Source organism: Vigna umbellata, chromosome 2 (genome assembly GCF_029865625.1).
Source record: "Vigna umbellata cultivar VRB3 chromosome 2, Vumbellata_1.0, whole genome shotgun sequence".
Taxonomy (NCBI): Eukaryota; Viridiplantae; Streptophyta; class Magnoliopsida; order Fabales; family Fabaceae; genus Vigna; species Vigna umbellata.
This window is the reverse complement of record NC_142166.1, coordinates 7,590,775-7,604,079: the sequence shown is the minus strand read 5'-3', so window position 1 is coordinate 7,604,079 and position 13,305 is coordinate 7,590,775. Positions and strand designations below refer to the sequence as shown.

The 13,305-nt window shown below is 30.2% G+C and overlaps 1 protein-coding gene across 1 annotated transcript; it reads right to left on the bottom strand.

Annotated features, from left to right (window-relative positions):
- Positions 1-9,525: 9,525 nt before the first annotated feature.
- Positions 9,526-12,946, bottom strand: LOC148203308 (beta-galactosidase-like). The gene is made up of 13 exons (XM_088107576.1): positions 12,860-12,946; positions 12,635-12,778; positions 12,464-12,552; positions 12,256-12,361; positions 12,076-12,163; positions 11,865-11,973; positions 11,411-11,773; positions 11,212-11,315; positions 11,015-11,124; positions 10,687-10,908; positions 10,374-10,588; positions 9,835-10,114; positions 9,526-9,739 (listed from the first exon to the last, which is right to left on the bottom strand). The coding sequence occupies exons 1-13, from the start codon at positions 12,944-12,946 to the stop codon at positions 9,632-9,634; spliced, it is 2,025 nt and encodes a 674-aa protein (XP_087963702.1). The 3' UTR covers positions 9,526-9,631.
- Between the last annotated feature and the right edge of the window lie 359 nt (positions 12,947-13,305).

Below are 13,305 nucleotides of genomic sequence, written 5' to 3'. Positions count from 1 at the left end.
TTTTAGGGGTTTGGTTCAAAGTGATCCTACATTTTAAAAAAGTTCAGTAAGACCCCATATTTCTTTAAAAAATGTTCAATCCGGTCCTTTTTGCTCACGCCGTTAAAAACATAACGCTGCAAATGCCACCGTGGCCAAACCTGAGTAAGCTGTGTAGTTTGATGAATATGTGACACGTTTGAAAAGGTTGCACTGTGTAAATACTTAAAAAAAATTAAAATGATGTAAGTTAGGTGCAAATCCCAACAACCACACCACCTGCAAATCTTCCAACCTGGTCCAAAATCACTCTCTGATAATGATAGAATGGCAACGCCATTGCCTTTGCATCAGAGGCTTCACCCCAATAATCCTCACCTTTGGATTAACCCTCTTCACATAACAATCGCCGCAGAGGAGATAACTCCCTTTTCCAATAACTCCCTAGGAAGTTTTGCCATTATATTATAAGCTTCACGAATCTTAAATGAGAAAATGAATTGCAAATCCTCTCTCTTGAGCCAAATCTTAACCCCAAGTTTCCCAGAAAGCTTTGGCGCCAATTGTAGAGAGGACTCAATTGCTACGTCGTAGACCTTCGAAGTGAGAATAGTCATCAAATAACTCAACGCATTCATCACGCCGTCGCCACCACTGTCAGATCAAGACCGGTGGGGAACCGCACCGACGTATCCTGGTGGGTACTAGAGGGAATCCGACAAGACCCGAGGGTGCGGGGGAGCCACTAACTGGGTATCTTTTTGCAAGTGAAGAGTTTCAATACATGTGGGGGCCACACTAAGATGAAGAGAAATATTATATTTTCTTCCTGTATAGTGTAGACATTGGAATCTAGAGAGTTAGAAAGGGTTCTTGATATTGACATTTAATGGTTTTCGTGGTAGCTACCTTGGGAGGGAAATCATAATATGGTTAATATCAAGTGCATGAAATTGTTGTTGTGCATGTGCTGTTATGTCCCTTGTTGATAGGTAAAGTATGCAAATGATATTCTGGGGTTGCATGAGTGGATTATAAGAATGGTGAAGGGTTACAGGCTAAGTTTTTCGTTGTGCAGATTTTAAATTTTGGGTCTATAAAATAGGTCTAGGGAAGCTAAAGAATTTTTCTTTGAAGATATAAAGATTGATGAGAGAGGTGCAGAGGTTATCTAATGGTCATAGTTTTGTTGTTAATAAGCAAGGATTCTTTTAGTTATATTGATGTTGTCCTAACAGTGAAATACCTAGTTTTATGGGTTTAGAAAATTATATCATTTTTGAGTTATTATTGAGTGGAATAGTATATAGGGTGATATAGGGTGGAATTTGGAGGTGAGAGTATAAAACTGGTGCATTGTTGGGTAGTGTCCAAAGAAATATTCTCTCTCTAATCAATACATCAATATCTTTCTCTTCAACCATTAAAAGTCATTTACGTTTCTCTCTCTCTACATTTAATTCTTCAAACAGTCATTTACGTTTCTCTCTACATTTAATTCTTTCAACCACGTATTCATCAAACTGCACAGCTCACTCAGGTTTGGCCACGGTGGCTTTTGCACCGTTATGTTTTTAACGGCGTGAGCGAAAAGGACTGTATTGAACACGAAATATGAGGCCTTACTGAACTTTTTTAAAAGGTAGGATCACTTTGAACCAAACCCCTAAAAGTAGAGACCAAATGATGTATTAAACCTAAATCTTATAATTTGGTCTTTTTCTTTCTCCTCCCAGTCTTCTTATTTTTCTTCACTAGTGGAAAATGTACTTTTTATAGCGATTTTTTGTACCTGTTAAAATTCACCAACTATAGAAAGTAATGTTATAGCAATTTTGTTTTGTAAATATGAAAAACTTTTTTACATTGGTTAAAAAAAACAAGTATAAAAAGTGATGCCATGACAATATTGTCATAAAATACAAATATTTTATACAAGTTGCAATCCAAATAGGTATAAATTTTTTTTATACCTGTTAACCTTATAACAAATATAGATTATTGATCTATAGCGGTTAAATATTATAACACGTATGGAATATTTTACATATTCAATTTCTTTTTTCCACAATACTTTCTCTTCTCTGCAAAAATTCATTCTCGTTGTCATTGTTCTCGTTTGATCGTCGAGATGGTTGGATGAAGCTCATCTTTGGCGTTTGAAGTTGTTCGTCACATCTTCTATCTCACATTCACTCACTCACGAAGGAGCATTCACATCTTCTTTGCCTTATTTTCTCTCTTGAACATCATAGAGCATTTCTCGCGTTGTCTTCCTCGAGATTTCAGTGGCGCGAGAGCTCATCCTTCACCATCACAAAGCATCTTCCTCACCTTCAGGTTAGGGTTTCTTTCACATTTCCTCATCTTTAACCGATTGAAACTTCATTTAAACACCATTTCAACTTCGAGCTACATCTTCCACCGATTACAATCACATTCTAGTGATTATAATCCATTTCCACCGTTTAAATTTCCTTTTCCACCGATCAATCGATCCATTCTAGGGTTCCTTGGTTTCTTTAGGGTTTTGCACCGTTTAAAACTCTTTCGACCATTTGTAATCCCTTCCCACCCGTTTAAAACCCCTTTCGAGTTCTCTTCATGATTTTCATCGTTCCCCTGCATTCCTATACTATGAATATACATGGTATGGTGGTATTTTATGACATCAGAGGGCCTGCACTCTTCGGCTCAGGCTCTTATTCATGGAGTTAGATAAAAGTTTCAAACTTTCTAAGAATTAGTTAAGACTATGTGGAAATCAAAAGACACTTTCAACCTTACAGGGAGCTGCTGTCATGAAGAGGTTTCATGTGACAGTTTTTGGACTATATGTTGATTCAATATTTCTTTGCCGTTTCAAAAACAAAACTTTCGTGCATTGGTTAATATATAGTTCAGTCACCCCTAGGCTTGTGAATTACTATCTTAATTTTCAAAATACAATATTTGTTTAGTTCTGAATATTGGTATGGATGTTACAACTGCGTTTAGTAGCTGTTGTGTGCTGGGTTTGAACTGTATGCATATGTTTATACCTCTTGCTCTTTCAAACCCATTTGCACAACTTTTTCAGTTTCAGAAACCATTTTGCTTGTTTCTGTCTCTGCCTTTTCCTTGACTCGATCGTAACTTGATGAAAGTAAATAGAAACAATGTTCAAGAAAATTAGTAATTTGAAAACAAAAACAATATGATAATAATATCAAACAGCCTATATATAATCCTTGTCCTACCCAAAGTACCACAAATCATAATAGAATCAGTATTTATCAAAGAAGACTTGTTAAGAACGAAAAAGTTAGATGAGTTATCAAGATTGGATGTTTAAATAAAATTTTGAATATATCATTATTCATTATTCACAATTTTGTTAAGACAAATAATAACTTATTGGTCAAATCACTCCTGCTTTCCGAATATCATTTTCATTAGGGCTTCAGCTGCAGCAAGCAAGCCCATGTCTCTCAGAATAGCAGCTTTAATAATTACCAGAAGAATAAACCCTGCATTTCATCCCCAACTATTTCTCACTCATAAATACTTCCAAACTATAAGAAAATTCATACTTAATATTTGATAAAAGTATACTCTAACAAACAAAAACTAACACTACTCAGTAAACAGTGTCAGATTCACATCTCACAAACAGTAAAATCTAAAATAATATATATTAATTTATTAGCATCTATTTTCGAAAATCAACGTCATAAATAACGTGAATAGAATCCATATTCTTCCTGCCCTTAATTCCTAGAAGGATCCTTCGTTTCTTTTCATGGCTTGTTCTCCATGAAAAGAACATATAGTCTTAATTAACGATATTGTCTACCATAATACTAAGACAGTACATTTTGGATGTCGTTTTTCAAAACATACATAATCAACACGTCCTCTATGGTGATTTGAGTATGATTTGCTCTCCCTTGAAATAAGAATTCATTTTATGATAACTAAGAAGACATTTGTCCTTCTTCAAGTTGTTGGTCTTAAACATTGAGAAGTTTTAAATATTTGAATCTCCAAGACATCTTTTGTAAACGCCAACTTTCTCAAAACTTTCTACCTAATGTTGATTTTTTACACAACAAGTTAACCAACTTTATTTTTGCATACAAGCCTTGACCAAGTCTAGATACAAGACAAGAAAACTTTATTATCCAAACTACACAGGAAGAACAATAATTTTTAAAAAGATTAATAGTTCCAAAACTTATTTTAGAGAAATCTTGGGTTAAAATAGTCCAAAATAATATATTAGTTGTTGTTTCTTGTAATAAATAATCTAAGCTAATACATTCTCAAAAAAGTGTTACGAACCGAAATTAATATCATTGTGTAACATAAAAAAATATATGATAAGTTTTTCACCATAATAAATAGTCGATAATTAAAAAAAATAACTTGTATATTTATTAGTCTATGTACATTTTGGGAGTTTGGTTTCGACCGGTTTATATTAAACTGCCTTTTTTTATTTGTAAGAAATATAAAAAATTAATTTTTTAAGCTTTGCTATATATGAGTTTTTGATTTAATCTTTTGTGATTTTTTTTTTATTTTTCATCCTGTTTTGAAGTCACTATTTTTTATTCCTAACCTCCACTTCATAACTAGTAAATAATATAGCTATTACCGATCTTAGAATTTTTCTTTAAGTATTATAGATATGCTTATGATCACTTGATTTGTTATAGTTAAACCCCCAATCAGTTTATGGATGTCACATAATACAAGAATACAAAATTAGTGATTTTCAATTTCGGGTGAAAAAAGAAAGAAAAAAAAATGTAGAAACTAAAACCAAAACACAATCATTTATACCAAATAAAAACGTATTTACTTTTAAAAAATTATTAAAAAGATTGAGTAGAAAAATCATTATCGTGTTGCTATTTTTCTTTATTTCTCCCCTTTTCCGTTTATAATTTGAGAAGCTTATAAAAATTAGTGAAGAAAAAAAAAAGAAACACAAAAAACATATATAAATACAAACAGAAAAGAAATCACCACATCATATTCTATCTAGTTAGTGGCAAATAAACCACTTCACTTACTTTTCTTTTTGTTTTTCTTTTTTTCTTTCTTTTTTCCATTTTTATTGCGTACTGAACTTTTCCTTTTGTTCTTGCAACACGTGTCCCAAAATCCATTGTTGGTGTCCAAAACCGTGCTGAAACCATTCCCACTTTTTAATAGGAATGAGACATAGTGATAAGTGGTCACGACCAAACCTAAGAAGAGTGTCCACGTTTCAGATTGTTAGGAGTTAATGTTGGTAACCTTGGCAAATATGAGGTTGCTACTTTGAAAGGTGATAAAGCTTCAATTTTTTATTTTTTTTGTCTTCCTTCTTTGAAGAGAATCTTGTTGTCAAAAAGTAAAAGATGTGTAAGAAGAAGGGGAATGAGAAAAGGGTATGGAAAGAATGATAGGATCTAGAAAAGGGGGAAGAACGTAAATAAAGGAAAGGTGCATAAGTGTAAAGTAATGTTCTTGAAAGTGATTATGACAATTTTGTCGAACTCAAGAATCATCCAGAATCCTCTCTAAGAAAATTGGGAGGAATGATTCGAGGAATATAGAAATAATGGATTTAAATAAATTTGAAAATAAATTTTATTGTAAATGTGAGAGATTTAATTAATGTGATAAATTGGAAAAAGTTTTTATAAATTAAAAAAAATAATATTATCAAAAAAATTTATGTTAGAACGTAATATAAAATGATAGGATTAAATATGTTTTTAGTCCCTAAACTATTGATCGTTTCTGGTTTTCGTCCCTCTTCCAAAGTAAGGTACAATTTAGTCCTCAATCTTTAAAAAACGTTCGTTTTAGTCGAAAAAACGAACGTTTTGAGGACTAAAACGAGGACTAAAAACAAAATTTTGAGGACTAAAACGAACGTTTTTCTAAAGAATGAGGACCAAATTGTACCTTACTTTGGAAGAGGGACGAAAACCAGAAACGGCCAATAGTTTAGGGACTAAAAACATATTTAACCCAAAATGATATTAAGATGAGTTAGAATTATTTTTAATGAATACAATTTTTTAATTATAATTGATCTGTTTTCACAATCAAATTGTTAACACAGTTGAACTGTCTTTACATCCAAGATATTTCTACATCTAATTGTCTCTACAACCGAGCTTTCCATAGTCGAGTTATCTCAACATGAAAAAAAAACAAATAAATGTCTTCACCATCATCATTCTATCACAGGTCTAACAACTCTCCTAACCTAACACCACCAAAAAGTGGCAAAAATCTCCTAACCTAACACCACCAAAAAGTGGCAAAAATGACACACTCAAACCAGGTTAGTTATGTAAAACAACATATTTCACCTGCAAATTTCTTCACATGAAACAGGATGGGATGAGAGGTTGATCCGCTATTCCACATTTACACTCGCCTATAAATTACTCCAAACAGAAAGAGAAAATAATTGCAAATTGATACCTCCTATTTCATTTCAATAACAAATCCATGCAAAGGAACACTACGTAAGACTTATGAGAAAAGAAGAAAAATAATCAGGTTTGAGTATTCCAAAATAAAAATGTAAAAGAAATTTAAACTAGTAATACTTTCGTATTGAAATTTATATTTAAGGGATTTGTGTATCTTTGTACAATTCATAGAAAAATTTAGTGAAAATTCTACTTCTTGAACTTTTATAACACAAGGGAGGTTGGGGGAGAAGGGTTAGCACCTTCAAAAATGAGAGAAGAGAAACTCAATTAATGATTTCATAATTTTGAAGCACTTACGGTTATTGTTCGTGGATAATGACTGATGTCATTTACCGACGGTATTATAGACATATATATCTACTGGTAAATTGCGAAGTCCATTATCAACGACTATAGCTCGTTGACAACTATCCAATCTCTAATCCGTCAATAAATGTGTTTTACTGACGAATCATCAGTCGTCGTTAATAATGTGTCGGTGATTTTAATAATTATTGTAGTGATAATTTCACAATTAACATAAAATTTCAGAATCAAAACATCTATAAATTTTGCAAACATTAATGAAAAAGCTGATAAAGTTAAAAAGTATAAAAAAAAAATCAAATTTAAAAATATTTCAAATGTTTATTTGCTAATTTTTTTCTTATACACCGAATATTATATTGAAGGAAATCACACAAAAAAATATATTCAACTAATAATTCAAATTTAAAAATAAATATTTTTAGCTTTTAAACTTGAATAAAATTTATAACAATAACATTAAATTGTAAGAATAATTGAAAGATCTTTATAGTGATGGTAATATTACTCTTATAAGAAAGAATTAAAAGATAAAAAAATTAAGTATATAACAAATCATCAAAATAATATTTTACGTAATAAAAATAAACAATAAATAAAAATATTAAAACAAGTAAAAAAGAGAAAACTTGATATATAACATCATAGAAAAAAATATAATTAAATATATGATAACACGAAAAATCTTAAAAATCTAAAAAATTTACTAAATATTAGAATACTTAAACTATTTAAAGATAATAAAAATTGTTTTAGCAAAACATAATTCTTTTATATAAAATAAATAAGATCAAAGATAATAGAGCGAGATAAGTTTTTATATCTAATAAATGAATGACTTACTCAATTAGACATTTGAAAGAAATTTTTTGATGTTAAAAAAAATAAATAATAAACAAAAATATTAAAAATAATCAAAAATGATGTCATGTGATACCTAAAATATATTTTATTCACTCATAATCACAGAAAAAAAAAGAAAAAAGGTAATCAAAATTTTGAGAAGAAAAATATCTCGATGATATGTTTGAATTTTTTTGAATTAGCCAAACAATTATAAAAGAGAAGAATAATTGAAAAAAAATTGAATATTATTCATACTATTATATTTGAAGAATTTTTGTGAATATTGTTGATATATATATATATATATATATATATATATATATATATATATATATATATATATATTATGTTTATTTTGAAATATTACAAATTATATTAATAATTTATAATTTTATAAATATATTTAATCATAAATTATAAATTTTAACTTTTGAAAATTCTTTATAAAACTATTAAAATTCAATAAATAACTCGTATTTAATAGACTTAGATATCTTTTATTATTCAATTTGAAGTCAACATTATTTTTGAACTCTAGAGATAGTTTGAATCTCATAAAGTTGAATTTAGGCCACGTTTAACTCTTACTTACTAGAGCTAAATCTTCACAAATTAAAGAGTAAAAGAGGAAAGTTTTCAAAATAATTTAATTTGAGAGACTGAAAATCATTTTTACGAAAATATAAGAAAATATACTATAACTAAACCTTGTCAACAATCTAAATGTTATACGTAAAAATAATTTGCAAGAAGCTCATCAGTTAACGAGTCAATCTAAAGTCCGTAAATGAAACAAACGTCATTTCTCTTACACTTACATAATTTCAACTTTGATCCCCATAAAATTTTTATTTATATTTTTGAATGTATAATTTAGAATATATTTTTTTTAATTTTAGATTATACATTACATAATACAAAATAGAATATATAATTCATATTACATATTATGAAATATAAAAAATTATACTTTAGATTGTATATTTTAAAATAATAAATCAAAATTGTATTATATTTCGGATTTTACAATACAAGAATTTATAGAAATTTAATATAGAAGTGCATGAACAAACTGTTTTAATAAAATTATGAATCACGACTTTTGTACATTTGTAATGCAAACATTCTTTGGTTTGAAAATGGACGAGACGTGGTGGTTTAACTTTTTTATTCTCCAAGTAAAAAAACTCATCTTTAATTTTGTTTCTATATATATCAAATAATAAATATATACTATGTTTTCTTCAAATGTTAATCACAACAAAAGCTATTAAAGATTCAATGTTTTCCTGTTCTCTCTCAAGTCAAATGTCAATGCAGAACTTGTATTAAATATTAAATAATACAAGAAAATTAATATAGGGTTTTAATGCGGCAAATAATAATTAGATAAATATTAAATAATTATTAAAAAGAGTAAAAACAATTAAATACATACCTTATAAATAATTTACCAAAAGATAAAAGAAAATTTAATACAATTTTGTTTAGTTTAGTTAATAAGTTGAAGATATTTTAATAATTTAAAATAAATGAATACGAAAACAAGAGCAAATATTGAGCTGACAGTCATTGTTACAAAAGGTATGTAGATGAAGAAATAAATAAATATATACCTAATCATTCATATTTAAGAAAATAAAATATTCTCATATTAATATTACTTAATTCAAAGTTTTTACTTTTACCTATCTCTGCCAATTGTTACATCCACAAGTACTTGTTTCATAATAAAGAAATCCATCGTACAAAATTAAAATCATACAGTTTGTTTTCATTCTAGTACATTATCCATATGATATTTATATATAAACAAAACAATTATGCCACATAAAGATAAACGATCGTGATTAAATTTTTATATCAAGAATACTCAAATATTACTGACCAATATATATCAAGGGGATAACATAAAATAAAATCGTATACATCATAATTAACGTCTTAAAATAAATTTAAAAAATAAATAAAATGGTTTATTAATGATAAAAGTCTAAAGTAATCTAAGTTAAATCCTAACAAACTATCTCCACGGCAAGTCTCTTGGTAATACTTCCACACGTGGTTGGACCAAATGTTTTCTCCGAAACATCAATGGAACATGCTTTTTCGCCAACACATTCCTATAAAACCAAACGTTTAAGTTATTATAATAAACATGGTTATCACCTAAAACAAATCTTAATGAAAATAATGCAACACTGAAAGAGAATTCTACCTTTTGCAAGACGGACAATGCATTCATTTTGCTTTCACAACTGCCTTTAGTGAATGCTCCACACACTCCTTTGGGATCACCAAAACTTGCAAATTTAATTGCAGAAATTGAACGATCTTGGCAAGACAATTCCAAGGTCTTGTTCTCGTATGCATTTCCACATGCACTACCAACAACGATAGTTTGGAAGTTCACCATAGAAGGATTACCACCCATCTCCGCAAACAAAACCAAGGTATTTTCACCGTCGTCACGTAAAAAGGAGCGAGGAACATGGTACCTGAACGATCGAAAACATAACTAAATTAATATATAAATAATGATATCATAACATATTTTACATTCATTTGATACAGTACAGAAGTAAAATAGTTACTAAAATATAAATTTTTGTATTTTTTTAAGAAAAAGAAATAAAGCGTAAAAAAAAGTCAAATTAATGTAAAAATTTTATGTGTCAAAAGAATAATTTTTCTTAATATATTTTGCAATAAATATATATATATAAATGAGTGGAAGAAGGTAGTAGTAAAACCAACCATCTTTGTGTCGGGTTCCCACAATTGGTAACACATTTTGTGTCAGTGTACTCTCCACGGTAATCACATGGCTCATCACTGCAACCTTCTGCCTCAGCCAAATAATTCGGCCAAATACGTCCAAGATTTTCACCATTCACCCATGCATAGCCTTTGCCCATTCCTTTTAGATCTACCACAACAGGGTCTGACCCCATAGGAGCTTCAAAGGCGGTCTTCATATTATACACACATTAGTTTGATTTTGAGTTATAATTAAACCAAACTGCCATTGTAATTCAAAACAATATTTTTAAAAATTAAGATCAATTACCTTGTACCAAGTGAGCATTCTGTTTGTGGGTAATTCTTCAGATTCCCAATTGGTAGACAAGTCTTCACTAAACAATTCATGCTTCCAACCATTCAATCCAACTTTGTATAACCATTTGTGTGATGATAAATCCTTGGTGATGATTTCATCATCTTTCACACTCACCAGCTCTATTGGCCCAACAAGACCGGAATGCCACGTATCAAAGTATGGTCCATAGTTCTACATTTCAATATTTTACAAAACATAAATCAGTAAAATACAAACAAATAAAAAATAATTATTATTATTGTATAAATTTAAACCATGAAGGGCTATAAGTAAGAACCTGAAGTCCAACGGTGACACTAAGCAAGCTTATTGTATTTATTCCATGCTTGAACTTAATCTTTGACTCAAATTTATCATTGTGAATTCCATACGTGGCCCAATGAGAACCTTATTAAGTAAAGAGTTGTGAGAACTTGTTATAAATTCTAACACAAATAATACAATGTTAATTAACACATGAATCTCAAATAATACCAATATGTTCTCCATTAACGAATGCGTGAATCACATGACCGCTACCATTAATCCTAAGAGTCGTATTTTCACTCCAAATTGGATCATCATGCTTGAGATGAAGTCTGTTACAGAAAGAAAAAATGGTATCATCAACAACAATAAAGAGGAACAAAAGAACTTAGAAATCAAAGAAAAAGGTTAAGTGGAGAGTGGTTACTTTGTCATGTACCAAAGATAGTCACTGGTATCACTGGCCATGAGTTTTTGATCAATAAGTGCATGTGCTGAGATGTTGCTTTTAGCATGAAGAGCATTATCGATATTCTCTGACCTCCAGGTCCATTTCAAAGCTATTGACTCTTTTTCTTGTTTATTTTCTTTCACCATCAGAGAGGTTTGAACATTCACCTTGGCAGTGTTATACTCTTCGTGTTGACAATTAGGAAGAAGACTGACCGACCATGCTGGAATTGTATACTTATTTCCTCTAAATGTTAGGGTGGCATCAGTGGTGGTGTTGGTGTTGCTCAAGAAACAACTTGACGATCCATTCGTGGCATAAACGGTGGCCTTAAATTTGAAAACACATTGTTACAAAAACTCTAGTCTTAAAAAAAAACAAGTTACCAACTTTCTTATTATTTTCGAATTCATATACACCTTAACAGAGTTTTCCAAAATCTATCTCGGAGACTTTCCCATTAGTGAGAGTTTCCTCCATGGACTTTAAAGCACTATGAAGCTCTTTGAGATGACCCCATTTTGGTTGAGCAATGTTGCCTACAAAATATTAGTAAAAATGGATTAGAGGTCAAAGTGTCAATCCATGAAGAGGATAATCAATAAAATAAATACATATAATATCTAAATAAATTCAATTACCATATTCGTCAAGAGGAGCATCATAATCATATGTAGTGGTGATATATGGACCTCCGGCGGTTCTACCGAAATTAGTCCCTCCATGGTACTAAAAAAAAATAGCACTTTAGTATAATTGAACTAAACAACGATACCATGCATGATTAATGTTTTCAATTGTGAATTTTTGTTATTGCTTACCATGTAATAATTTTGGAATGTGCCTCCGGTTTGGAAAAATCTAGCCACAGAGTAAGCAACATCTTCGGCAGTCCTGTGTGGATCTTTGCCACCCCAATTCTTGAACCTTAAACTCATCGAAAAAGAAAAACATAAATATAAGCTCTGGTAATAAAAATGTTGTTTTTAATTAAGAATTTGGAAAACGAATGAATAATATTAGACTTACCAACCAACCCAGTTTTCGGTCCACATTTTAGGACTGTTAGGATTATTGGGTTGAAAGTTGTCACAGTACCAACCATTGCAAGTATTGATCTACACATGAAATTTAAAAACTATTAGCTTCACTTCACATATTAAGTATTTGACTCATAACATAAAATGCATAAGCAAATACCATTGGTTGAGGAGCATCGGACTCTTGACACATGATCCATGGAACTCCAACGTTCAATGACTCGGCCATATTTGCACACCAATTTATGTAAGCTTTTCCCGCTTCTCCATAATGTGAAATTACGTTACCATATTCATTTTCAATCTAAAATATCATTCACCACGTTAGGATTAAACAATTCAATGAAACCATTCTTTGAAGATTGAAAGGAAAAGAGAAAAGTACCTGAGTAAGAATTATGGGACCATCTTGAGAAGCAAAAAGTCTCTCTTTTTTCACCATATCCACGATCAAAGTAGTGAAATTTTGCATTTCATTCTTAGTTCCAAAAAAAATAAAAGAAAGTCAACACTAATATATTTTGGATAAAATTATATAGAAAACAACTAAATAAAACAAGAAAAATTAAACATTACCATAAACACATCATTGACAGTCCTGATCTCAACACCAGGTAGATTGTATACCCACACAGGAATCCCTCTGAAACATGAAAAAATTTATAAACTTGCATTTCATAAAAATACCATAAAAGAGATTGAAAAGAAAGGGTGATCAAATAATATACCCATAGTTCCATTCGGCACAAACATATGGACCAATGCGAAGAACAGCATAGAGACCAGCGTCTTGAATGGTCTTGAGAAATCTAATGAGATCGTTGTTGCCGG